Genomic DNA, 27,987 nt, shown 5'->3' on the forward strand with positions numbered 1-27,987 from the left:
GGAGATTCATAAAGAGGCAGCAGGCCCGTATCCTTACCATATCCCAGACAAAATTGGAGAGCCAGTAGATGACAGGCTTCACCCCACTGATAAACTGCAGGTGCTTTGCTTTGCTGACCCGTTCCTGGATGAGGAACACAACAAAGCTGGCCGGCACAAAGGACATGGCAAAGATGACACAGATGGACACGAGGACATCCACTGAAGTGGTCATCCTAAAAAAACAAAGGCAGTGAGGATCTGAGGGGTCACTGATACAGCTGGAGACTCAAGAAACAAGGGCACACACACATACACACACACATCCAAGACACGGCCCAGACAAAAACATCTGCTTACCAACTACATTTTATTCAGGGTTAAATAGAATCATTTTCAAGTTTTTTAAAAGAAGAAAACTGACAATTCAAATGCAAAAGTGATTTCACTGAGGTCAAAAAGAGTCCACTGCCATAATGAAACCACTAAAGGAAGTCTGAGAATGTTCTAATGTGTTCAATTTGGGCCACTGTTCTTGACCTTACAGGAACAGTAAGTTGGAAACTTTCGCACACAAAAAAGATTGGTGTGACTTGAAAACTAAGTAAGGAATAAATATTACTATAAAGCTACTCTTATTAAGCTAATATTTTCTGGCTGTAAAGAAATCAAAAGCCAGAGCATATCAGTATTACACAGAAAAATCCTATATGATTCTTTTTATAAGAAAACATCTTAGAAGCCCAAAAAATAGAGTCTTGTTACAAAGATCCTAGTGATGGGGCCGGCGCTGTGGCAGCAGGTTAATGCCCTGGCCTGAAGCACCGGCATCCCATATGGGCACCGGTTTTAGTCCTGGCTACTCCTCTTGCAATCCAGCTCTTTGCTATAGCCTGAAAAAGCAGTAACAAGATGGCCCAGGTCCTTGTGCCCCTGCACCCGCGTGGGAGACCCGGAAGAAGCTCCTGGCTCCTGGCTTTGGATCAACATAGCTCCGGCCCCTGTGGCCAACTGGGGAGTGAACCATCGGGTGGAAGATCTCTCTCTCTCTCTGTATAACTCTGACTTTCAAATAAATAAATAAATATTTTTGAAAAAAAGAACAAAGATCCTAGTGACATACGCTGATACCCTATTGGAGTTAAACAGAAACACTAACTGTGCCATGCACCATATCTTGTAGAATACAAGATATATCTTGTAGAATACTCTGTTCTGAGTGTGGCAATCTATAGGAATTACCACATTTAATACCACATATCTAGAAAGTTTGGAGACCACATTCTAACTCAGATCTCTAGGATTCCAAAGGCTACACACTTTAAACTAGATCCTACTGGCTTTATACTTCTCATACACATACACAGATGTGTGCACATATACACTTAACTCAGAAATCAAACACACAAGCTAACTAAAGCACGTTTCAGAGTTTAAAACAGTGTTTTTTTTAAAAAAAAGAACTTGTTTATAATTAAATTTCTATTAAAACTGATGTTAACATTGAGTTAAATTATATTTATCATATATATATCACATATATTTATATTTAAATTATATTTATCAATAATTTTAACTTGCTTTATATTAATTCACCAAAAGTAATGATTTTTACGTATTTGTGTCATTTTTCTGCTACAACTCAAGAAGCCCTGCCAGCCAGTTCCTATATTGACCATTTTCTGCCCAGTGTCCAGATCCACCCAGGTGTACCATAATATAGCTGTCTCCCAAAGTGCTACCCTACAATCAGTTTTCTGTTTCCTTGCCCTCCTCCACGATTCCTCCAACACTCTTGTCTCCACACTGCACCCATTCAGATGGAGCTACACTTACAGAGCCACCTCTGAGAGCTGCTGCTTGGTGAGATTCAGGGGGTGATTGAAAGCAGTAATCCCATAACGGGTAGGATTCTCTCCCTTCTGCAGGTTGGCCCGGAGAATGGCATTGTTGATGACATTCAGGAAAGAGCTGATGGCATGCCAGCCCTTGTTATTAAACCATACCTGAAATAAAACATCAGGTACAAGGTAATATTCCCAAATCGAGGTCCTGGACACAGAAGTACAACACAGAAAACATGCACCTAAACTGCAGAAAGAATGTCCAGTCACATGCTAAGACAAAAGAACACAACACAGTAATAGTGCACACAGGATATACCAACCACTCCTGAATGGCCAGGCACTGTGCTGAGGATCTTGAATGCATTTAATCCTCACAACAGTTTGCAAATAGCCATGATTATTTGCCATTGTACAGATGAGCAAACTGAGGCTTAGATAGGCTAAATTATTCAGCCAAGGTCACAGCGGTTCACCTGGTACGTCTGGTGGTAGAGCAAATTCTCTTAATCACTACGCTAGACTGTCCTCTTTTCTGTCATGAATATTCCTATCCACTTGACCATGAGTCGAAAGGACTTCAGAGAACATAAAGATGGTTTTGTACCCAGAAACTACAAGAACACAGAGAGTCGTTTACCTTGACATTATTTTTGGTGTCCAGTCCTGTCATGAACCTTCCCAAGCTGTTGAGAAATCGATCTGCAGAGCTGTCCTATAAACAAGAGAAATCCGCTCAGCTGAGACTGTCCACACAGGGAAAGGGGCCTGGAATCCGGGGACAACAGGACAACTCTGTGAAGAGCGATAACACTATCACCTTGCTCATCGAAACTAAATTGGAAGCCAGTGAATAAAGGGCTCCCGAGAACCAAGTCATCAGAAATCTACAACACTGGTGTTACGTCTCAGAGGAATCACACAGGCATCTCATGGCTCAAAGTCCCAAGAGTCTAATGTCTGGATAGAACTGGGTGATGAGGATTCGTTAACATGCCCCCAGCATCATGCCAAGAGCACACACACTGCATGTGTCGGATACATGAGCCGTCAGACTATCATTGCTGTTCAGGATCCTGGAGTGCATGCCACCCGGCCCCCTTCATGTTCACTGACAGACGGGAGACTTGAGAATAGAGGAACAAGTGAGCGCTCAGCAGGTCCTGAAGAACAGCCTGCTAGCTTAAAAATCAAAATGATTCTTTTCCTATTTAGCCAATCACATTTTTAGGAAAAAGAATGTATTTGAGGTCTGGTTTACAGTTCATTCTTATCTGGTTCAAAAATCACTAGACGCTCACGATGACTCTGTATTCAAGTGTACTGAAAACAAGGAGTGGCTAGGTGATCAGATCTACCTGCCAACTACCCCCTTGTCCCGGCAGCTCCAGGCCCATGTTTCTGAAAAGGCTCAGGATGGACACTGTACCTTGGCCAGCTTCAAGTGTTTCTTCACTTGCTTGATGGCATCATTAACTTCTCGGCTCGGAGGAAGTGCCTGGGAGTTACTGACACCCAAGGAAAACCCGCCATACCTGGAAGAAAAACCAGCCATCAAAACCCAGACCATGTGTCCCACAGTATCACCCAGCAGGAGACACTGCATGAGTGTGTACAAGTCCCACTGAGACAAATTTCCTATCCAAAGCAGGGCCAAAATCTGACTCAGAGAAGCTACACCTTGGCTTCCTCAAAGGGATCCTGGCAGTTTTGTTTTTTGTTTATTTGTTTTTTTGTTTGTTTTTTTTTTTGTTTTTTGTTTTTTTGTTTTTTGTTTTTGTTTTTGTTTTTGTTTTGACAGGCAGAGTGGACAGTGAGAGAGAGAGACAGAGAGAAAGGTCTTCCTTTTGCCATTGGTTCACCCTCCAACGGCCGCCGCGGCCGGCGCACCGCGCTGATCCGGCAGGAGCCAAGTGCTTCTCCTGGTCTCCCATGGGGTGCAGGACCCAAGCACTTGGGCCATCCTCCACTGCACTCCCTGGCCACAGCAGAGAGCTGGCCTGGAAGAGGGGCAACCAGGACAGAATCCGGCACCCCGACTGGGACTAGAACCCGGTGTGCTGGTGCCGCAGGTGGAGGATTAGCCTATTGAGCCGCGGTGCCGGCCCCTGGCAGTCTTTTAACGCTCATGGTTCCTGGCCCTATGAGGAAGATCCGGCCTGATTACACACAGAGTTAGATAGTGAGACACTGAGAAAAGGTCATTAACCTCACAGGGGCTCCTCCCTCCCTGGTCACTCAGGCCTGAACTTGGTCTGCAGATGTGCAGGAGGGGGCAGTCAGGGTGAGTGGGTGGCCAATACCATCCTAGGTGGCCAGCAAGGGTTGAATGATAGACCTTGGCCCTTTCCTAGCCTGGGGTCTACTACAAGAACCAGTGTCTGCTCTTTCCAGAGTTCTGCAGACCCCGACCCTCAGGGAAAAGTGGGCCTTAGTATCAGAGAGATTTCTGAGTCCTGACACAGCCGCATCAATAATGTACACATTGGCTTCAAGATTCTACCTTTCGCAGTCTCACTTGTTCCTTCAAAACCCAGAAGAACAAATGGGTTGAAATAGACACTGAAAATAAGTTGATGTTGATGCCTCTTATTTCCTCCAAGGCTTTCTTGATCCCCTGTCTAAGGCCTGAAGAACTGGTTCTTGAGTCCCCAGAAACCCAAAGGACTCTGAGAAGTGTAACTAGGATGGGTATTCCCTCACAACACTGCACTTATTTTAAATTCCCGTGAAGATCCACGGGAAATTTCTGAATCTTCTCAAGGAAATCAGTGTGCCAAGTATTTCAGAGACCTCTGAGGTGGCAGCAGAGCACCGACCGGAGATGCCCGAGGCAAAATCTCCAAGGCAAGCTAACCTACATCTGTCTATGTTTCTGTGTGCTTCATAAATTCTGCAGGGCATATGTCCTCCTTCTCACTGAGGTGGCACCCAACCAAGAGCACCCAAGAGCAAGGGCCAAACGATCCCCAAACTGACACCTTCTCTTAATTCAAATGCCCACATCAGTCATCCTCCTGAGCTTGAGGTCCCAGGGAAAACTGTAAGTACAGAAAGATCAACTTACCTAAACTCATTCACCCAGATCTTGTTCTTTAAACTGCACAAAATAAAGACAAAGAAACAAAAAATCAGTTCTAAGAAAATGCTGATCCCATTTCTGATCATGCAAAGGGGTAAATAACTACCTGAGGGCACATACAAGAAAAGGACAGAAGTAGTCCTATGACTGGACTGACACTGTGGCATTGTGCCAATGGGAAACAGCTCATTCCAAGCATGGCTTTTCTTCTCTCCATCTTATAATTATTATTTATATGAGAATCATACCTTACAGACAAAGATATGATTGAACTAGAAGCTTTTCCAATTCAAAAGAACAGTCCAATTGTAAATGACATATGGAGAGGTTATGTTTCACTCCTGGAAATTTGTGGTCATTATCCTTCCAGCATATCGTTGTCATTTAAATTCACCGAGAACGTGAACAGAGACCCCAACCAATCAGACTGATGGTAAGGCACCAGAACAAACATTTCCCGAGCATCAGTTAAGAACCTGACACTATGCAGCCATGCCCTCAGGAAGCTACAATGCTTTTTCAAGGCTCTACAGCCAATACAGGCTACTGAGTCTTCCCAGGGCTCTCTTCATGACACCACACATTATCCACAAGAGAGTACTCGAGGCATGTTACTTGTACCATATCCTTTAATCCTAACAATAAACTTATAAGAGCATAATTCATATCATATTTTACACAAACTACGCCTTTAAAGGAATAACTGGTTGCCCCTGGCCAAGCAGCTAGCAAGTGGTAGAATTCAAATTTTAATCCAGGTTTATTTTCATTCTAAAACCAAGCTGCTTCAACATTTAATCTACCAACTGAATGTTTACAATATTTCAGCATCTTTTCTAGAGTGGGAAAATATCCTAAACGTCCAGTAGACCCCATTAGGCCATCGGCTGGTATTTCCCCCACTACTCTGGTCTACTGCTTTAGGCCTTTAAAAAAACAGGGCCACCTTCAGTACATCGTCACCTTTTGGCTATGATCTGCACGTATGTCTTCACCAGGTAATCTGAGATGTTTCTTCCCGTAAGGTTCTGAAGGATGTCCGCAGTATTCTGTTTTCTCTGTAACCATATAAGAGCCAAGAGCATGGGTCTTCACAGACAAGAATTGGAACAGAAATCAAATCAAGGACAATAATGGCACATGTCACCTACTGTGTGACTGGAACCTTGACTACAGGGCTCAGGCACTGACCTCAGTCAACTCCTAAGACATTATCCACTCTACTTCAGCACTGGTCAGGTATTTACACCAAAGCCAAAGTCATCCCCAAGATATTATTTTGAATATCTGAACAATAAATACTGACATATTCTTCTTTTCTAAGGAGCAGCATCATTAATTACATCTAATGAATTCTTTTGTTCAAGGAATTATATTAATAACTAGATTAGCTATTATTTTAAATACAAGTAATCCAGACATTATTAAATCCTCATACCTTACTATCTCTGCTGTTGTTTTGTTTGTTTGAAAGGCAGAGAGAGGAGAGACAGAGAGATCTTCCATCCTCTGGTTCACTCTCTAAATGGCCACAGAGCAAGGTCTGGACTAGGCCAAAACCAAAAGCCAGGAACTCAATGTGGGTCTCCCACAATGAGTCCCAGGGATTCAAGCACTTGGGCCACCTTCTTCTGCCTTTCTAGGCACATTAGGAAGCTGGATCAGGAGTCGCTGGGACTCAAACCAGCATTCCAAGATAGGATATTGGCATTGTAAGAAGTAGCTTAATCCACCATACCACAACACCCACTCCCCACACATCCACTTAAACCTGCTTGTCCTCAGCCTGCAACCTAGACACTGATAAAGCAGCACAGGATTACCAATAAGCCTCTTCCAGAAGTTATACTCAGGGAAGAAAAAAAGCAGCTCAGGAGTCCTCCCCAAACTCAACAGTCTCAGAGAATGACAGGATTGACAAAACTCAGCTTCTTACGTCAGATATGAGGAAACAGATCCATGGAGTTAAAATGGCCTGCCAAAGGCAGAAGCAGGTATGGAAGTGGGGCCTGTCACAGCCTGCCCATGGCACCACCACTGTGGGACAGGCATAGGCACAATGTTGTCCAGATCTCTTCCCTCAATGCTCACATGCTTTTCCCTATGACAAGGAGTGGATCAAGACTGAGGTAGCCAGCCTGACACGGGATCTTATTCTTGCCGTCTCTCAGGCAGAATCTACAGCCCAGGTTTTGCTGCATCTGCTCTGTCACAGAGCCCAGAGGGTGACTCACCTGTGGAGGAGGCAGCCCTCCTGCCCCAGGGGGACACACAGGCAGCATCTTCTTGATTTTGTCACTGCTGCACTGGCAGGCAGGTGAGGGGTTCTCCATGGTCCAGTTCCCATCTTGGAAGAGATCCACAATGGTCTGAGGAACTGGGGCAGTGGCCCACTCCTCCTCCCCTGCCAAGCAGGGCACATCTCTGCAAAGGGAGGAAATAAAGGTGAGACCTTCAAAAAAATCCTCAAAAGAGATGAGACAAATGTGAATACCACTAAGAAGGATCCCAGTCAAATTTCCTTCAGTTCTAACACTTGTTGAAAGACCTAGTTTGATATCAGTGAGAGTTGCGACAGGGGCCCCTTCCATCAGACTGCCTCTGATAGCTGGCACTGCCCATGCTCAACACTGTGAGCCCTGTGATGTCAGGAGCCAGTTCTTGGGCCTGTGGGCTAACTCTCAGCCCTGTCCTGACTCTTCTAGACCCTTCTGAGACTGGCATCAATCCATGAACCCACTCAGTTCAGCTGGGCAGCAGGGAATCCAGATAACTGCATCATTTTATCTCACTTTTCTATCTCATCTACAAAACAATGTGCAGTCTCCAAGGTCTTAGAAAATCCCAATAAGTTATGTCTATGTCCTTTTCCACCCTCATGATGTTATTATTTGTGGGCTAATATTGGCTGCTGGGACTTACCACCTGATAAGTACTAAGTACTAACAAATATTTAGTATCTGGGTAATATCAGTTAAGAGCTAACAATTACAGAGTGGCTTTCCATTTAGAAATCTGACCCAGACCTTGGACAAGGTTACTTCAGAAAGTTAACAGAAACTAGAAATAAAAGATAAGTTAATTTTGGTGCAAAAAGTTTTAAAATGTGTGCATATAAAAGGTCTTCATACAGTTCATGAAAATATATATGAAAAAATTATGCATAGATTTCAAATTTTTTGCACCAAAATAAATGTCTCTTAACTCAATTTTTCCATGAGCTTTCTGATGTACTCTTGAATAATCAGGTGCCATGCTCTCTGCTGTCATTTAAAGAAGATGACTGACCCTATAAAACTAGGAATTTAAGTTCTTCAGAAATCACTGTGGTTGCTCAACTCTGCTGGGAAACCTACCTGGAAACTTGAGCTCACCCTTCCCAGCCTTGGCTGTCTCGTAAGCTCCTCACCTGTCCATTTCCTTTACTCACAAGGACCTCCTTCTACTAAACACACTTAGAGTCATAAGGAAATTCACCGACTTTGTTTACCTACTGCCTACTTTTTGAAAAAGGACTTTTAAGGAAAATATGATTAAAAATCTGCAACTGCACAACAAAGTACACATTTTAAAAGTATATCATCTTTTCAAGTCGTTAAAGCAAAGAAGCTAGCAAGCAAACTGCAAATTATATATAATGGCACCCTATTGAAGCACTTAGATAAAGAAATCAGAGGGAAGAAAGGAAGAGAACATTTGATCAATAAACATAAAGTGCTATTGAAATCAAATATTAATATCCTAAAGCAATAAACTAATGTCTCTAATGATTTGCTTTGCAGGATGTTAGAAGACTCTCCAAGTTTTTATGCCTAAACTAGATAGCTTGATTAGATTAGTGCAGTGGATTTTTAGAGACAAATAATGATTCAAAGGACAAATGTTGGCAGTCACAATGTTGACATGCAACTGATAAATGTAATGTATTAAAAATCAAGCCATGGGACAAGAACAAGAAGTCAGAGCATGGCTGAAATGTCACTCACGGGATTGGGTTTCCTTCCATACACCGGGTCCCAAAGCCAGGGTCTTTGGTGAGGGCGTTCAGCAGTTCCTGGGTGCCCATGTCCTCTGGAGCATCATTACTATGGGTACATGAGAGACAGCCAGCTCAGTAATTCATTGAAACCAGATATCAAGATAACGGCACCTGCTATGTGGCAGGCTCTCAAAACAGAAATGAATGAGCTACAGAAATCCCCCTCCCACAAAGAGCTCAGCTTCTGGCCAGATATTTGGCATGAGAGTAACACACAGCACTCCAAAGTGGAGCTTGTATAACTAGGTTGTATGTATGAAGGTGTGTATATATATATATATATATATGTGTGTGTGTGTACATGTACCTATATAAACATTTGAACATGTATTTTAATTTGTAAGATTAAGATTTGTATTTCAAAAGTACTTCACAATTATCCATTTGGCACAGACAACCAGAATTTTCAAGAAAAAAAGAAAAACAGGGAAGATTTTATTTACTGAGTGCTTTACATGGACACCTAAAAAGTACAAAAAAATAATGGGCACAGGTCACAAACATATGCCATGTTCTAAAGCTATGAGCGACATAGAGTGAGCAGGTAGGAAAAGAAAAAGTAAGGGATACCTGAACTATCTAGGAAGAAAACATGGGGTTAGGGAAAAAGAGACAATTACATATATGCATCACTGATGCATATCCCACATCTAGTGGTCTACAGATTCTACAGGACTAAAGACAACTTCTGCCAAACAGGATCCAGAAACTCCTTTAATGCAAAAGATTGCTACAGAGTAGGAGGTATTATTGTCTAAAGACAGGTACTAGCTAGTACCCAACTTAAAGGGACAGATAACAATTACATGAATTGTACTGTGCAAAAAACAAGAACCTGGAGGTTCCACATTTTGATGGCATATGGAAGCCCTGTGACTCAATTACACAATCAAAACAGCCATAACAGTCCAGACATTTTATAACTTAATCAGAGATCTTAGCAAGGTAGATTATTTTAGCTAAAACCCATGTGGCTATTCCTAACAACCAGCAGTATCAAGAGGGGAAGGGCTGAAAAGTCTCAAAGAGGGCCGCCCATTATTTCCAGGTTAGTTCACTGCAGTCCTATGCATGCTTGGCAGGGGTCTTAGCCAAAGCTGATGACATCCATTCCACTGTGTCATTCCTGAATCCATTCCCTGCTTGAACACCCCTCTTTCCTGGGACACAGAACGCGAGCATGTACCTGACAAATGTATACTGTTCATTGTACATCCAGGGCTGAAGTTCCAGGCTCGGGTACTTGCCAAAGGGTGGCACGATCAGGCTGAACACCAAGGCGATGCAGACAAACACAGCTGGCAGGACAATCTATAACCAGGAAGTGGAGGGGAAAGGGGATGATAGGAAAAGTGTTAAGTGTTAGGAAGGCCAAGGGACAAGCCACTGGGAGTCCAGCCAGCCTCCCAGACCTGCCAGTACAGAAATGGGGGGGATAAGACCCATAGCTGAACTCTCCCAAAGCATTCTCAGTGGCTAGGAAAAAACGGAGCCTGAAAACTAAACCTCCACCTTGGCAGCACAAGGCCAGAGGCTGTGGAACCTGGCAGTGGCACCAAGCTGGGAACTCCAAGAGTAAACAGCGATCACATGTCAGAGTGACACAGAACACTGGGTCCTGCCCTTCTTCCCCATGAAGACTCAGCCAGACCACGCTGGGCCAGGAGCCTCGCTCAGCTCAGAGGAAGCCTAAGAGAACAAGTCCTGGACAAGGGGCCAGAAGGCCCCAGTCTTGGTTCTACTACATGTGTATTCATAACATCACTTTTCCCTCTGGCCTCAGTTTTCTCCTCTGTAATCTGGAGACAGAGAGGAGGCGACCCATTAGGATCCCACACTCTGACAAAACCAGCTCTACAACAAGGGCTCCATTCAGGGGCAAGAGCAGCCACTGCCTTCTGTGAGCACCTCAAAAAAACTATATCCTTCTTGAACTTCTTCAAATTTTCTACCTATACCTTCTCTGAAAACAATGATTCGTATTTTCATTATAAATAAACCCGAAATCCCTTCCACTTTTTCCTGAGAAATGTATCCTTCAGGTTGGGTGTTAGCGGCAGCAATTAACCTGCCACCTGGGGCACCAGCATCCCATACTGGAGCACCAGGGTTGGAGTCCCAGATCGGCTTTGCGTTCCCAGCACAACCTGGAATGCCGCAAGTGATGACAGCTCGAGTCCTTGGGTCCCTGCCATCCTTGTGGGAGATTCGGATTAAGTCCCAGCTCCGGGTTTTGGCCTGATCTGGCCCTAACTGTTTCAGGCATTTGGGGAATGAACCAATCTCACCCTCATTCTTGTCTGCGCTCTCTCGCTCATTCTTTCTCTCTCTGCCCTTCAAATTGGTAAACTGATTTTTAAAATTTTAAACTTACAAGTTTCAAATGAGACCCTGATGCTAGTATTCCAGTTTCAATGCTAAAAATTACCATTGAATGAATAATTCTATTGGAAAAAACTTTAATGAGAATTATCTTATTTAACTACCATCACTACCCTATTTAATATTTATGGTAATATTATCATTATTACTATCAAACAAGGTATCTATGGATCAGACTAAGCAACTTGCTCTTGGCCACAGAGTCAATAGGTAAGAGAACCAAAATTTAAATCCAGATCAGTATGCTCCAAACTCATGCTCTTGGCATTACCCCCACAGTCTGCAAGGAAGACTCTGCAGACCCTTTCTCCAACTTCTTGAGTAGTGAAATAATATTAACTTTCCTACCAAAGACGCCAGCATGCAAATGCTGACACACAGGCGACAGTGTAACGAGCCTTTTCAGTTTGCCAGTTATATTCTGATTCCTCTGGCTCTCTTCTCTATCAGTTTGAGTTCAACATCCACTTAGAAATCACGCTTTTAATAAGTTTGTATGTCAAGTACATCTGGCATAACATCTCTCATGTTGTAAAAGCTGAATTTGCTCAACCAGTTTTTCTAAACTTCATTCCTTTTATACTCGCCTCTAAAATAAAAAAGTCTCTCTCTCCCTCTCTCCCTCCCTACCTCTCTCTCTCTCTTTCTCTCTCTCACACACACACACACACCACTTCCAGTGTCAGGCCCCATCACAGGCACTATTCATTCTTATCCTCATAATAATTCTGCATCATAAGAACTATTATCATCCTTATTTTATAGATGAGAAAATGGAGGCACAGGGAAGTAATTTGCCAGCAAACACACGCGTGGCAAGAAGCAGAACTTGGATTGAAATCCAGATAATATGGCTCCAGGATTTCCATCTCTCTCTCTTTTTTTTTTTTTTTTTGACAGGCAGAGTGGACAGTGAGAGAGACCCAGAAAAAGGTCTTCCTTTTGCCGTTGGTTCACCCTCCAATGGCCGCCACGGCCAGCGCACCGCGCTGATCCGATGGCAGGAGCCAGGTGCTTCTCCTGGTCTCCCATGGGGTGCAGGGCCCAAGGACTTGGGCCATCCTCCACTGCACTCCCTGGCCACAGCAGAGAGCTGGCCTGGAAGAGGGGCAACCAGGACAGAATCTGGCGCCCTGACCGGGACTAGAACCCGGTATGTCGGCGCCGCTAGGCGGAGGATTAGCCTAGTGAACCGCGGCGCTGGCCGGATTTCCATCTCTTGACCACAAAATTATCCTGCCTTCATGGTCAGAGGGCCCGCAGCGCATCCATGAAGCCAGAGTTCCTGGCCTGGAGCCGCGTATCTTACCTGAGCAAAGAATCCTTTTCGACTCCGTCTGGCAATCAGCAGTCTCTTCCACAAAAGGGCCACAAACTGCTGCTGTGTGAGTTTCCAGCCCTTCACCTGGTAGGAGCCTTTGCCATCCATCCCGCTGAGCAAGTCTGTCTCTCTGGATTCTGCAAGAAGCCAACACAGAAGGTCACTTGTCATCTCAGGCATTTCTGACACTGCCATGCTCCTTCCTAGGGTATCTTTATCAGCCCTCTTGGAGGCTTGTGTTGAAGCTAAAAATATCTCAGAATTAAAGGTTTTTCATGACAAATCTTATATCCAAGGCAAAGTTATAACCCAAACTGTCAACAGCAGCAGTGTCCATGTACAAGTTTTTGAACACAGACAATGCAGGTGCCTTGGGACAGCGGGGGAGGTATGCTCACACAAAACTGGATGCCACAGCAAATCATCCAAGTAAATCAAGCCATCGTCAACTTCAAGCTGACACACTTAAGAACATACAATGGCAGTTAGTCTCACCATATTTTTGGTAAAGTAGACTCACTTCAAATGATCTAAGTACTGACAGTACAGCAAGTCAGGGAGAACATAACAGCCCACACTCAGGTGAAAAGTTATTGGGAGACAAGGTTTTCTGCTCTTGTCTTAAGCTAATGATTTCTAACAGGTGCTCTGATGTCTTAACAACATTTGTTTGGTTTCTTCCTTATCCTCTCCATCTAAGTCTAAGATACAAGGACATCTCATCCAAAATATCTAAATCTAAGGGTACAATTAATTCTCAAAGTAAACTCCCCTTTCATTCACTGAACATTTATTCAACAATTAAACATCTACTGTTTGCAAGAAACTTCAACCCTACAGAAAAGACAATAAATAAATGGAATCAGAGACACTATCTTTATATGGATCTCTTGAAAGATCTCAAAGAAATGATGAGAACGGGCTCTTTCAGGTTTGCCACATGTACAATGCTGGAAAAGTAGCTTTTTTTATTTTCTTATTTCTCTTTTGATCCTGCAGGGATCCATCACCTTGGCTAAAAGGCCATGAAAGGAAAACAGGTGAGACCATAAAAGAGAAAATCATGTTCAAACAATAGAACACAGATCTGGCCCAAACGAACCTGGGTCTATGTCCGAATCATTCGGGTCAATGGCGTCGTCTTCAGTGAAAGGGCGAAGACAGCTCTGTTTATCGCCAAAGGCCCGTCTGTTCCGCCTTGCTGGCAAGGTGCCATCTGAAGGCAAAAGGAAGGAATACCGCATTTCCTTTTATTTGCAACAGAACAAATCTTACCCATCTGTAACACTAAAAATGAGAATGAGATAAAACAACTCAAAGGGAAGGTATGCCACTGGTGAGTTAGGGGAGAAGGCACCACGCAAAGCCTGGGAAGGCCCCTCTCGAGGATCACCTGAGGTCTCAGCATCTACCCCGCTCTCTTCAGCCACTTTGAGGAATATCTGCAAAACAAGAGTGGAGGACATTGTAAGTACCAGTATTATGAGAACAGTCATCATGGCTAGGATTATTATTAAATGGTATGTTGCCTCTTAAAGAAAGTAGAAGGTATAATAATACTCTGTCAAGTCACTTGAGACAATCCACTTCTCCCAGCAAACATGTCCTCAGTGGTGAGAGCTATCAATCCAATCATTGTTAAGTTAAAGCCATGATGTTAAGACACTGCAGCAGCAGAAATCTGTGCTCAACCTACAAGGAACGAGTCAAGTGGCGTCTTTCAAGTCTGTGGCCCTAACCCTGTGCAGATGAGCACTGTGAAAGGCTATCCAAAACAGAATGATCAGGACAAAAAAAAAAAAAATGAGTTCTCCATTACTAGAAATATTACGGCTGAGATTTAAACATCAGAGGAGAATCTGAATGAGATCAGTGCTTTCCATGCTCAGTCTATAGAGCACTGCATAGGAAGCGTGCAATAAAACTACAGACTTCAAGGCCTTACCTCTACAAATCCCAATTCAAAGGCCCTGGAGTTGAGCCTTAGAATTTTTACTGTCAGTAATCTCCAGATGATTCCACTGAAGAGTCAAGCTTGTGGACCACTGGGTCAAACACCTTTCATATAGCCTCCAGCCCTTAAGTCTGTGATGTTAAGTCTCTAAAGAGTGGCACTGCTATACACTAAAGAGAACATGGGCTTTGAAGCCCCAAATCCCTGATTGTGAAATCACAGTTCAGCGTCCCTGTCAATTTTCTCACCTTGTTATAAGGAATAAATGAGGTTATGATTAAAAACAAAAAGGAAAAATTCACACCAAGCTCAGCACCTGACCCTATTAGACTATCTATTAATGTTGGTCCTTACCTATGCATACTTGGCCATGGCACAGCCACACCAGCGAATAATCCTAACACTTCCTTCCTACTATTTCCCACTATGATATTCATAGATTCAATGGGGTCAACATTACTCAGATGTCAATGACCTGAAAGCTCAATGGTCAACTCCATGGTAATCCCATACCCAGTTAAGCTACCTGTCTGGCAACGGGATTGTCAGCCTTGCAATATTCTGAAAGACAGACTATATTCTAAATAGTCACTTCACTTACTTCTTCCAGGGTGGTCTCTGAGATGCCATAACTGGAGATCCCCAGGTCTGACAGTCGGTCATCAATCTCATGGAAGAGTTCCACAAAGGCCCCTTCCTTAGCAGCTTCATACGGCAGCACATAGGTCAGCTCGTGCCCAATGTCTTCTACCAGCCGGGCTTCAGACACATGCTTCCTGATGAGGTTGGAGATAGCAGAGACATCTGCAGCGAACAGAGTGCAGCGATGGCTCTGTCAGCTCAAAGGCTCCACGGGAGGGTCCCGCCATCCTCACCTGCTCCCTTTCCTACTCCTCAGAAGCCCTCGGCTCACACACCACTCCTGTCCCAAATGCTTCAGTCATTGCCTTGTTCATCACTGGCCTGAGCGTTCTGGGGGCAAAGCCTTCCTCAGCTTCTTTTAGCACCAAAGCCAGACATGCTACAGGTACTCGATGCATGATGTGTTGATGGATGGATGGACAGACTGATGGACTGATTGAATGACAACTTTTGGAAGTTGAAAACCTGGTGTCCATTGCCTATACTCTAGGATTCTTCAGTGGAAAACTTGATCAAACAAACCTAAACAGAATTCTTCACCCTTTCCAAAACTTCTACATGAGGCTGCCTCTATTTATCCTAGTAGAAGGTCAATCAGTTCATGGAAGCAGAAGTCTTCCTGAGAAATGCCAGCTGTTAGGACTGGGCAGATGTAGCCAGGGTCAGGACTTCTGTAAGCATATGGTACTGGTGACACTGGCCTCCTATGTACAGCTACTGAGGAAGTCCTGGAATGCTGCTACTGTTGACCAGCCTTATGTAATAAGCTCAAATTCCTCCCTACTGGCTTGGCCCTCAGCTCCTTACTCCTGACCGCCAAGTGTCCAGCCATATCCCTTCCTCTAAGGGATTCTCCAACCCCCACTCATCTCAGTTTACTGGGACACAACCTTACCAGAAACCCAAACAAGCCCCAGGCTCCCCTGCAAGCATTAGGCCAACCCACCACGAAGCTGCACCCACTCCCACAGCCACCCAGCCCCAGCCCAGCAGCAAACCTTGAGTCAGCGCCACCAGCCTCTGCACCTCTCCTCCTCTGCCTCCACTCTGCCCAGCTGGCGGAAGCTCAGGCACCACCTGAATAAGAAACCCCAGAGTCCTTACCGATGGTCAGCGTGTCACTTTCATGGTCACTGCCCAGGCCAGCATCAGAACTGCTCTGAGAAACACTGTCCTCCTGATGGCAAAGAAGGAGGTGAGAATGGGTCAGGGACCGAGCAAGGTTCAGCCACCACCACCTTCGCCAGGTAGGGCTTTCAAGAAGCTCTGTTGCACCAAGAACTGGAGCAAAAGGTTTTTCCTGGGATGCATGCAGCTTGCAGCCTTGGCTTACCAGCCACAGAGTGTGAGTGTGAGTGTGTGTGAACAGCCTTGCCTCCTTGGGATGAGAGCTCTGGAAGCAGAGCTGTCAACAGAACTGCTATCTGTCAGTAAATGCTCCAAGCAGGCATTCTCCAATGGTCTCGGGCATAGGATTCACCTGGCCACTTGTCTAGTTCAATGCATCTCAAGCTGCCATGGGAATTCAGTCACTTGGGGTCCTTGCTAAAAGGCAGATTCTGATTCAATAGGTCTGAGCTGGGCCCAAGTTGCTGCATTTCTAACAGGTTCCAAAGCAACCCTGATGTGGCTGGTCCTTAACACCACATTTGACTAAGGAGGCTAAAGTCAAAAGGCAAATAAATGGGCTAGGTCCAAGGTTGGGATGCAATGTACAAAGTGCTACTACTTTCAACATAACTAAATCTCAGGCCTTTACTGTACTCCAAAGGAAAATGTAACTGGATATTGGGTTCTGGTTCTACCTCTGTTATTTACCTGCTAGGTGACCTTGAATAAGCTACTAAATCCCTGTAAGCATCACTTCTCTCCTCTGGGATAATAATTGTGATACCTTCTTTCAACGGTTGCTCTGCACTTTGAGATGATATATGTAAAAAAGGAATTGTAAATGGCAACAATGCCACAAAAATTATTAGCATTGTTTTCTTTTATGCCCAAAGTCCATGTGGCATGAAGTTGGTGCTTAATAAATATTTGCTGTTTTATAGTTTATAAGGTAAGGTCAATGAGCTTTAAAGGTAATGAGTTGGAACAGCAGGGCATTCGGTAGCCAAGGCTCTTAATTTCTTCTTTGATATAATGTAGTCCTTTGAAGACCTTCTCCATTATTCATTGGGCCTCAGTAAGAAAAAGGAAGCAGGATTCAACAGAACTAGCACAATGGGAACAGGTCTCCTAAGTTTTTCATGCAGGAGCTTTGATGTGATTCCAAAGAGACTACAGAGCAGGAGGATGGTGTGGCTCAGCAATGCAGAATGGGGCAGAGGCGGACAAGCCATTCACAGTCACCAAGTCCTGATGGCCCGGACCCAGCACCAGCCCAGCGCTGACACTGCAACTCACCTTTTTCAGGTATGACACAGTGCTGCTGCTGTTTCTGCAGGAACTCAAGGACGACTCCACATCTTTCTTGACCAGGGTCAGGTAGTAGCCCGTTCCTAGCTGATTCTTCAGAAACAGGGAGGAGCCTACACAGCACAGCTTCCCATGGGAAATGATGGCGATCCTGTCCCCCAGGATGTCCGCTTCATCCATGTGGTGTGTGGAGAGAATAATGGTGCGGCCTGCCAGGCACAACCACAAAGATGGGGGACAGGTGAGGACTGTCAGTTCTCACTGCTCACAGTGGTAGGGACTGTAGAGATATTAGCAGGAGAAAGCATGGCAGAAAGATCTGGATGTGGCCTTCAACCCCGGACAGCTGTGACTGCTACACTGGTAAAGAGCAGCACTACTCTGGGGACTTGCCATGTGCCAGGCGCTGTGCAAGTTCCTTTACGTGCATTCTCCTGTAACTTAATCCTCTCTGAGGAAAATGCCACTCTTAGTACAGGTAAGGAAACCGACCCAAGATAATGACTTTCCAAATCTCAGCAGGACCAGCCAGAGCTGTGCTCATACTGTCACTAAGCACACTGCTAATCCTGTTCCCACTCTTTCCACTCACTTCTTCTTCAGTTGTTTTTCAACAAACATAAATTCAGTGCACCATACTGGAGCCAAAAAGATGAGCAAAGGCAGACTGCTCCCTGGAACTCAATCTAGGGGGGAACGTAGTTAAACACGTATGTGTGAGTTCTACACCAGAGAGAAATGGGGACTGGGGAGGCCGGTGGTGGTACGGAGGAAATGTCCTCCATCCCCATTTCTCTTCTTCTTGCAGGCCCCTAAGTAATGAAGCATAAGCAGGCCTCCCACCTCCATGCCATGTGCTTGCAGGAAAAGAGATTCTCATCTTCCTTGAGAAGCAATGCTGTTGTCCTAGCAAGAAGAGCCCTGAGATCCAGCCGTAGTTGTCAACCACCTCAACCCTGCCCAGTCTGTGACTTGGAAGACATGCAGGACAGTTACCTTGTCGGTATTTCAGCAACAGTTCCCATATTCCCCTGCGGGAATAAGGGTCCACACCAGCTGTGGGCTCGTCCAGAATGACAACCTTGGATCCCCCGACAAAGGCCAATGCCACAGAGAGTTTTCTCTGCATTCCACCTGTAAGAAATAGACAGGCTCCAGGACCAGCCCCAGATGGTGAGTGAAGTGGAGGTGATGAGAGACAGGTGGAAGCACCCACCTGGGGACATAGCCAGGGACCAGTTTCTATTCCCCACTCACCCAGCCCAGGACGCTGGGAGAGCGGTGCCTCCTGTGTGTGCGCCCACTTGGAGGCAGAGGGGAGGGAGAAAGGAGAAAGTAGCTGCAGGCTTACCTGACAACTGACTTGTTTTGCTCTTCAGCTTGCTGGGTGGCAAACCAACATCCAGGGCCATCTGCTCCATCTCTGCTTTCACGTGCTTCTCGGAGAGCCCTTTGAGGCGGGCGTAGAACCAGATATGCTCTTCCACAGTCAGCCTGGGGATAGAGGGGCAGGTCAGCTCTGGGCCCTGCAGGATGCACCAGAATATAGTGTCTCCTGACCAGAGCAAAAGAGAATGGCTACGTTTTTTTTTCTCCCCCTCCACCTTTTAAAAAATATTTTACCAATCACTGAAAAGTGATCTTTAGACTTCAAGGCAGAACCACAGCAACAAACCTGAGCTGCTCAGGAATGGGACAGATCCCTTCCAACTGGTCCCCAGCGAGCCTTGCCCCAGCTACCGGACAATTCCAAAGTTAAATTTCAGACTCCCAATGTGTGGTCCTCAAAGAGCTTTCCTGTAACCCAAGTCAACCAAGATGTTGGCCTGGAATTAACGTGGACTGGCCCTCCTGGCCTCAAGGAAACGGAGACTCAAAGAAGGGAGGCCCTCAGGGACTCTTGTGAGCCCACGATGCTCAAATCTGGTCAGCAGAAGCTGAGGCTCACAAGGAGGAAAGGACTCACCCAAGGTCAGAGCACAGGTCTTCCTCTACTTTAATATTGGGGCTTCCTGGAGGCCCTACTTCCTAATGAGACAATCTGAGTGGGAACAAATGTCTTGAGCAAGAAACACAGGGCCACTGTAAGAAGGTGCCCTGAGGCCATTGGGGAAGATGTGGGCCAAGGGACCCTTCAGAATGCCAATGATGGAGAGTACTGCTTCCAAGCCCCCATCTGCTGGCTGGACTTGTGCAGTATCTATCATCCAGAAACTCACTCCACTTTTCCTAAAATCAAGGGACAACTAGGCCTCACATGTCTAGGGAGGCAAGACCTGCCATCCCCAAAGAAGGAGAAATGCTTAAGTCCCTTGCACCCACGACTTCATGACACACACATCCAGAAAGGGCCTGGTACTCACATGTCAAACAGCACATTGTGCTGGGGACAGACTCCCAGGTTCTGCCGGATGGTGCTCATCTCCGAGCGAATGTCCTTCCCCAGGATGTAGGCGGTGCCCGAGGTGGGAGGGAACAACCCAGTCAGGATGGACCTGAGGTTAGAAACCAAACAGTATAGGAGTCAGGGCTGACCCACCCTCTCCTCTAGATGCTGCATAGCCAGGCAGAGAGAACAGAGGGCACCAACCCTCCCACCCCCTAATTCCTATCTAACAGACCCCAACAGACCCCCTCCCCCAACAAGGCAAAAAATTGCTCGATGTTAAGGAATAACTAGAATCAGGCCTATGTGTCAGGAATGGCAATTTTGGCATAAGCATTTTTAAAACAAAGTATCCAATCTGCACTGGAAAGTATACTTTAAAAAATGTCTTATATATTTAACATCATGCCCACAAAAAATTGACAAACCAGAACAAGTTATTCAAAGAAAAAAACAAAGTTTGTGTTAGATGGTAAGATTCTGGAATGCCTTTTAAAATTGTTCTACCATGTTCGTAATATTTTGATTTATATTAAACAAAAAGATAAAAGAAAAACAGGAAAAGAGTATCCTATCTAAAGACACAACCTCTGGAAGGGTTGAGGAAACACACTGAAAACCACTGAGGCTACCTCTGGGGCTTTATGGCTTTTGTCCCATCCAAGGCTGTCATGGTAAGATCCTTGTAGATCCCAGGCATGGCAACCAAAGCCAGCTGTCCAGATGCTTCTCACATATGCTTAGACACTTTCTGGAAATTGCCACCCCCCTCTAACATATCCAACCTTTCTTTCCAGATTCTCACTTTACAGTTCTGACCAAACCAGCTCAAAAGGAGACCCTTCCTCAGAGCAGTCATGGCCCCAGAGTCCTAGAACACTACAGAATACCAAGAACTACATGGGAAAGTCATACAAAGGATCCCCCTGATTCGGGCTGACGATTGACATCTAGTAAAATCTTGCACTCTGAGTGCAGCCTCCTGGTTAGATAATGATTTTACATCCATCATCTCCTGTGTTTTGCCCTTGCCCCAGTGACCCAGACAATTTCCTTAGGTGGAAACCACACTGTGATTCTGTGAGTCACCCCTCTTCTTACATGGTGGTGGTCTTCCCCGCTCCATTGTGACCCAGGAAGGAGGTGATCTGGCCCTCATAAAAATTCAATGCCAAGCCATCAACAGCCACTTTCATGCCATCTCGGTAAACCTTCACCAGGTTCTGGATGGACACGCCCAGCTTCAAGTGGGTGGGCTCCTCTTCCATGCAAACTGTGAGAAGAGAGAAGGGTGAACCCACAGAGACTACTGACTGAGTGGGGTGTGAAGACCTGGGCGCTGTGCTTCTACCTACAGTACTGTTTTCTCTTCAAGACCACTCTGAACTCACCGGCAGGCAAGAGGCTATACACACGTGTGAGGACCAATTTGGGCAGAGATATTGGTGACTGGAACACAATAATAAAAGTGTCTGCACTGTAGACTTTTGGAGAGGAAGGAAGACTTGAAAAAATATAGGATGATAATAGATGCTTAAAAACACATCTAAAAATGCCACAAACTGGAACACCCACACCAGGGAATACTACTTTGCAATGAAAGGAATGAACTGGTGATACACACCACAACTTGGATGAATCACATGGAAATTATACTAAGTTAAAAAAAAATCAACAGGCTACCTACTATATGGTTCCTTTTACGGAACATTCTAGAAATAATAAAATTATAGAAATGGAGAAAAAAAATAGTGGTTATCCGATGTCAGAGACTGGGAGAAGGGAAATGCCTCTGGCTATGAAACAGTAGCATGAGTGAACTTTGGATGCTGCAATAGGCCTGAATCTTGATTGAGCTACTGATTACATGAATCAACACCTGTGATAAAACTGCACAGACTAAATGCACAGAAACACATGCTCCAGCAACTGTGAGCAGATCCAGGAGACTAAAAAGGAGCTGGAACAGGGGGCAAGTGAGCTCACTAAGATATCGCTTCCAAATGAAGGAAGGACACAGAGGAAATCAGCAGAAGAAGGGCCTATTAACAATGGAAGGAAGCCACAGTAGGCAGAAAGAGCTTAACAAAAAAGCCCAGTAGGCAGAGCCATTGCTTCTCCACCCACAGTCAGGAGCCAGGAGAGACTTAGCATTCTGGGGCAGTGACTTGGTGCCAACCGATACAGCCTTAAACATGAATCCCCCTGACAAGGCAGGCAGCAAGGCTGGCTCACGGATACACAATCCCAGCCATCTCCATCTCTTCCTTCTACCTTATTAAAATAGAATGAGACATGTGAGTGGCAAGAGAAGGCTAAAGATACAGGGGTCAAAAGAGACTGTCCGAGAAGCCAAGAAAGCAAAGTGTGACTTAGGGACCAGACAGTGACTCTAAGTCAGTAGCACTGCACACAAACGGCATGGTCTAATTTGGAAAGAGGCATTGCCATGCGATTTCTCTGCCCCCAGAGTGGATGAAGAGTCTTTTAAAGGGCAAGCGTCATCACTTGACTCCAACAGTCACGGGACAAACAGCACTAGTTAAGGGAAGGGCGGGCCAGCAGCACTTACTTTCTGATGCTCCCTTCTGGCTGGAACCAGGGTGGCTCTTCTCATCACTTTCCTCACCGAACCAGTAGGACTTGGTGCAAGGGAAATACCAGGGCCTGGGAATGCCATACTGGCCTGAAAGCAAGCACAGGTGTCAGACAAGCTGAGCACCATGCCAGAAATCCAGAGGTTTCCAGACCCACCCTCCTTCCTACCCCCTTAGGAGAAGGAACAGACTGGAAAGGAGGTGGGGGAGAGGGTGCTAACATATGCTGAAACCCACTATGATGATAAACATTCTGTACCTCTCAGAGTTCACCCAACAACCCCAAGGGACAGGGGCCATCTCCACTGGGAAATCTTAGCCTACCAGTCACTCAGCCATAAGTTAAGGACTCAGAATATGAATTCAGATCTGTACCATGAAAAATTGCATACTCAATAAAGGAAGTTAAGGTAGGGGGAATAAATACTTTACAAATATATCTCCTATGGAAGAGAGTTAAGCCTTACTCTCCTAGAATTAGATCTGGGATGAAAATTTACCCCAACTAGATTCATCCTGCACTTAGTCAAGAAGATTCATTAAGGAAAGAACCAAATTGATTTTTTACTGGATGCTAATTTGATTAAATCTCAGGCAAGGGCTTAAGGCCACTATATTCTATTATTCACAACCTGTACTAAGAAAACAAAACCCTCCCCTAATGGTAGATCTCTAGGGACATAGAATTGAGTCAATACCGAGAGGAATCTGTTGGGTTCACTGACCCAGTGTAACCCAACTGGGTTTACTTCCAAGCACCAATATTTACCAGCCATGTAATCACAGGCAAGTTCCTTAACTCTCAAGTCAAGGGTCTCTCATTTGAAAAACACTCCGTATAGCAGCAATTAGCTCAGAGCAACTTTATAAGGATTAAATGAACCAGACTATATGAAACATTTTGCACAATGTCTGCTACACAGTGCTCAGAAGTGAGTGCTCTATTAGCAATGACAGCTGGACTTTTTCAACATCAGCTGCCTCTCCTTTGACTACTTGTTAGCCAAGGGTCTAAGGCCCAAGCCATATCCCAGGGAGCTCCATGCCCTGCAGAAATTCCACCCGAGAAAAAGGAAAGCTCTGAGGCCAGAAATCACATATGCCCAGTGGATGGCCAAAGCAGTATAGAAGCCCAGAGTACCTGGAAAGACAGCCTCAATGTACCACGTCATCACACCATAGAGGAAGGCATCGAATAGCATCATGGAGACCGAAGTGGTGAGACTGAAGCCATCTTCCTCCACGGGGCTCTTGAAGAGGTTGTCCCACTGTACCCCAATGCCCTGCTCTTCAAAAAGGGCGAAGTACTCACAGCCAAAGCCAAAGGCCACAGGAGACAGCAGGCTCTGTGAGAAGGAGGCCAAGTCACTTATCTAGTTCCTTGTCGCTCTCATCTTTCTGCCACTTCTAATGTAAATTCCACCTGGAGCCATTAGAATTTGCAAAATGGATCTATTACAGGATATGGAAAAATTTACCCAGAGAGTCCCTCTAGGGGAGTGGGCTCCCCTGTAGCATAGGAAATGATTGCATTTATATCCACTCATTATGCACACACATTTCGAAATGCACATGTGGTAGAGTAAAAAGCTTTTAGAATTTTATGCTTCCAAGGCTCAGCAACCCTCCCCTCCCTGCCCCCATACACACAGACATAGCGCCTCTCAGGCTCTCTGCCCAGCCCGTGATGCTCAAGACCAGAACCGTCTGACTGGGGCTACTGCTGCCTATGAGGCCTAGACTTTGCAGAGGAAGCATCCTATGCGTGACAGTCAGCTTTCCTTGTAAGTGGCCCAGGGGACAGCTGGAAAGGTATTCTTACAGGGACTCACATACCTTCAAAGGCCTCTACTCCATACAAAGGAAAGAAATGTCTAAGTCAGGGGTGTGTGGGAAGGCGGAGCACCTGCTCCTCAGCCTTGCTCAGTTCAGAAAACACTGCTCATAGAAATGCCATACTGGATTACAAGGAAGACAGAGTCCAGAAGGAGCCATTTTTGACCTCAAGGGGGCTTTAAGTTATATCTGTAGCCATGACCTTGTAGTGAGCTTCACGTGGCCAGCACAGTTGGGAAATGACATCTGTTAATTAAAATCATTCCCCATGCCATTTATCTCAAGCCAGGATCACAGCACAATCTGGCTTTCTGAAAAATGAGAACTAAGGATAAACAGCCTAATGACACAATTCCTGCCTTCAAAGAGCTTCGACTTTACAACAGAGGTTCAAGTCCCATTGGGAAGAGACTCCTCTTCTGTTCTCAATTTGCTGACTATTCAAACACCTCCCCTATCACAGCTGCTGCAGAAGAGCCAGAGTTACTCACCGCAAAGATCTTGAGTGTGAAGCCCACGTAGTCCTGCCATGCCACACACAGGACGTAGGGCAGGTACAGCGTGAAGTAGATGATGCCCCCGCAGGCTGCCGCCAGGTTGGCTCTGGAGAAGATGGTGCTGATGAGGAAGCACTGCATGATGGTCACCACGGCAAACACAGACAGGAAGACAAACACCACACTGGGGTCGCTGTAGGGCAGCAGGTTTCCTAACTGGGAAGGAAAAGAGCCATTCAATGTGCTTCCTCGCCAAGCCTAAGCACTCCCTGGCATGCCTTTGGAAAAAGTCAGGGTTTCTTCAAACCATCCTGGAGGTGATGCAATGCAACAATGCTATTCATTTTTCTGATATGGAAATCGACCTTCCAGAGGGAAATGACTTACCCTAGACTACAATGAAAAATAACGGCAGAGTTAGGAATACAGCAGACTCCAAGGCTTTCTGCTAAATTTCAATGGAGATTTTGCTGCTTCTCCCATAGGTAATAGTAACTGGACTGTTACTATTGGTACCAAGAAAACATTGTGGGAGATAACACCACACACAACTTTTCTCTCTGAAAGCCAAGGAAGACAGCCAGATAACCTTGATTTCTGTGGGTTCTGCATTCCCACAATCCTCTAAACTCACGTGGGTACTTCCAGCTTAACTCTCATCATCAGGTGTATTTCAGCGTGACCCATCTGCATGCAGTGGTCCCAGAGAAGCTGTCATACACCAGTCACAGGGCCAGCACCCTTGACAGAGCTTGGCCCCCTTGCAGTCAGATAGCAAAGGGAGAGGGGTTGCTTTCAGCAAAAATTGCATTCAAGTCCTGGCTCTGGCATCCTGCTCTGTGACCCCAGGGAAGCCCTTGACCTCCCTTAGCCTCATTTTCTTGTATGCTAGATAGTTATTTAGTGAAGATATAGTAAGACAGCAAGCACAGGGAATGTGCTTTAAACACCATTTGGCAATCAGTACATGCTCCTTTATAACAGTTGGTGGCTGATAGTAAATTGAATGTTGGTGGGGCCAGCGCTGTGACATAGAAGGTTAAGCCTCCACCTGTGGTGCCAGATCCCATATGGGCGCCAGGTCCCTAATACACCCCTACAGGCCAAACCTTGTCTCAGCATCTGCTTCCAGACAACCTATCCCACTATAATAATTGTTCTTCTGACTACCATTTTTAGAAATTCAGGAAAAATCAGCACCAAGTACATCCAAGGAAACAAACAGCCCTCAGATGCTACTATGAACCACTGCCTAGTACATAGTACAGGGCTTACCCAGGATGCATGGGTCCTGAGTTCTTGTCCTACTTAGCTACTAACCAGCTGAGTGACCATGGGCTCATGGCTGCCCCCTCTGAGCCTCATGTTCCCCAACTATAAGAGGAAAGAACTGTGGGAGTTGACAGGTGAGACCCCTACCCTCCCAGAGTATTGGCTTTTCCTCTTCTCCTTTAACCCACGCTGAGCTGTTCCCCTGCAGGGAGAAGCAAGGAGGGCAGCCTTACCTTCAGGATGACCACCAGCAGGCCAGCACTCACGAGCAGAGGGATAAGGCTGCTGATGAACCAGCTAAACCAGAGGATGCCGTTGTCCAGGCCCATGATCCGCATGGTCTCCTTCAGCCGTGCCTCCTTCTCATACACAATGCCCTTAATGATCACAGCCACAGAGTAAATCCAGGCCAGCGTCATGAAGAGGGGCATTGACCGGCTCATCACCCTCAGGAAGCTGGAGGCCCCCAGGAAGGGCCGGGGGAGAATGAAAGACACACATGAGCCAGGCTTCTGGACCAACAGCAATGAGCCTGCACACTAGCGGAAGCACCACAACTGGGCCACAGAAGGGCAGGCCCTCTGGACTCCGAAACATGCAGGTTACCAAATGCTTCCTGAGCACTTCAACATAGACACAAAAACCAACCTAACAAAGTGTTGCCAAGCAAAATTTCTTCGGAGGCTTACTTTAATAACTAGGTAACCACGAGATGCTGATAAGTTAAAGATGCATTGGCCGGCGCTGTGGCTCACTAGGCTAATCCTCCGCCTTGCGGCGCCGGCACACCGGGTTCTAGTCCTGGTCGGGGCACTGGATTCTGTTCCGGTTGCCTCTCTTCCATGCCAGCTCTCTGCTGTGGCCAGGGAGTGCAGTGGAGGATGGCCCAAGTGCTTGGGCCCTGCACCCCATGGGAGACCAGGAGAAGTACCTGGCTCCTGCCATCGGATCAGCGCGGTACACCGGCCGCGGCGCGCTGGCCGTGGCGGCCATTGGAGGGTGAACCAACGGCAAAGAAAGACCTTTCTCTCTGTCTCTCTCTCTCTCACTGTCCACTCTGCCAGTCAAAAAAAAAAAATTAAAAAAAGATGCATTATATAAAGTACTAAAAACCAAAACATAAAACCAAGTTATTCTTTCACAAAAGTTCAAGATCTCCAAGGTGCTCTCATTACGGGCTTGTTTAGCCTAACTCTAATCACAGTGTAGAAATACACTTTAGGCAGCTCCTATCAATAATATTTTAGCTTCTCAACTAGAAGAGAGGATTTAGTGTTCCAAAGTAAAAAGGGCACAAATGTTGGACCCTGAAACTTAAGGTCCAAGTCCCAGTTTTATCGCTTAGACATTTACTTGCTACGTTGACAACAGGCAAAGCCTCTTAATGCCTCTGAACTCCTAGTGTAAGTGGTCTGGAATTCTCTGTCTTAAGACAGCATTTCTAGAGTAAACTTTGCCTGAGGGATCTTTGGAAAAGTCTTCCTTTGGAAAATTCTGGCTAATCATTTTGGAGGTAAAAAATAGGATAATTTTTGGTGATCTAAAAAAGTAGCAGTTGACCTCACAAGGAAATAGGTTGTTTAATGCAAAACAGAGCAAAGTATAAGCTGAAAACCCCTGCTCCTTCTGTATCCTGATCCCTACACACACACACACACACACACACACACACACACACACACCCAACAAAGCAAGAGAAAATGAGAGAATTTGGAAGAGATATGACATATTTCAAATG

At 45.6% G+C, this 27,987-nt stretch overlaps 1 protein-coding gene across 4 annotated transcripts in view; it reads right to left on the reverse strand.

Moving 5' to 3' along the window:
• The window catches only part of ABCA1 (ATP binding cassette subfamily A member 1), a 138,221-nt gene that overhangs the window by 18,586 nt on the left and 91,648 nt on the right, over nt 1–27,987 (reverse strand). For 3 of the 4 annotated variants that reach the window (XM_051855993.2, XM_008257418.4, XM_070055065.1), the window contains 23 exons: nt 26,483–26,705; nt 24,972–25,193; nt 23,786–23,990; nt 22,620–22,733; nt 21,149–21,320; nt 20,025–20,156; nt 19,013–19,155; nt 18,658–18,795; nt 17,650–17,870; nt 16,242–16,320; nt 15,203–15,405; nt 14,041–14,089; nt 13,750–13,863; nt 12,636–12,784; nt 10,131–10,255; nt 8,892–8,990; nt 7,140–7,329; nt 5,869–5,963; nt 4,891–4,923; nt 3,253–3,358; nt 2,464–2,538; nt 1,816–1,985; nt 38–215 (listed from right to left, as the gene is read on the reverse strand). In XM_051855993.2, the coding sequence (XP_051711953.2) occupies nt 38–215; nt 1,816–1,985; nt 2,464–2,538; nt 3,253–3,358; nt 4,891–4,923; nt 5,869–5,963; nt 7,140–7,329; nt 8,892–8,990; nt 10,131–10,255; nt 12,636–12,784; nt 13,750–13,863; nt 14,041–14,089; nt 15,203–15,405; nt 16,242–16,320; nt 17,650–17,870; nt 18,658–18,795; nt 19,013–19,155; nt 20,025–20,156; nt 21,149–21,320; nt 22,620–22,733; nt 23,786–23,990; nt 24,972–25,193; nt 26,483–26,705 (3,235 nt within the window). Of the gene's footprint in view, nt 1–37; nt 216–1,815; nt 1,986–2,463; nt 2,539–3,252; nt 3,359–4,890; nt 4,924–5,868; nt 5,964–7,139; nt 7,330–8,891; nt 8,991–10,130; nt 10,256–12,635; nt 12,785–13,749; nt 13,864–14,040; nt 14,090–15,202; nt 15,406–16,241; nt 16,321–16,347; nt 16,421–17,649; nt 17,871–18,657; nt 18,796–19,012; nt 19,156–20,024; nt 20,157–21,148; nt 21,321–22,619; nt 22,734–23,785; nt 23,991–24,971; nt 25,194–26,482; nt 26,706–27,987 lie in introns of all 4 variants that reach the window. The other variant, XM_008257475.4, reaches the window with a different exon arrangement.

Source organism: Oryctolagus cuniculus, chromosome 1 (genome assembly GCF_964237555.1).
Source record: "Oryctolagus cuniculus chromosome 1, mOryCun1.1, whole genome shotgun sequence".
Classification (NCBI taxonomy): Eukaryota; Metazoa; Chordata; class Mammalia; order Lagomorpha; family Leporidae; genus Oryctolagus; species Oryctolagus cuniculus.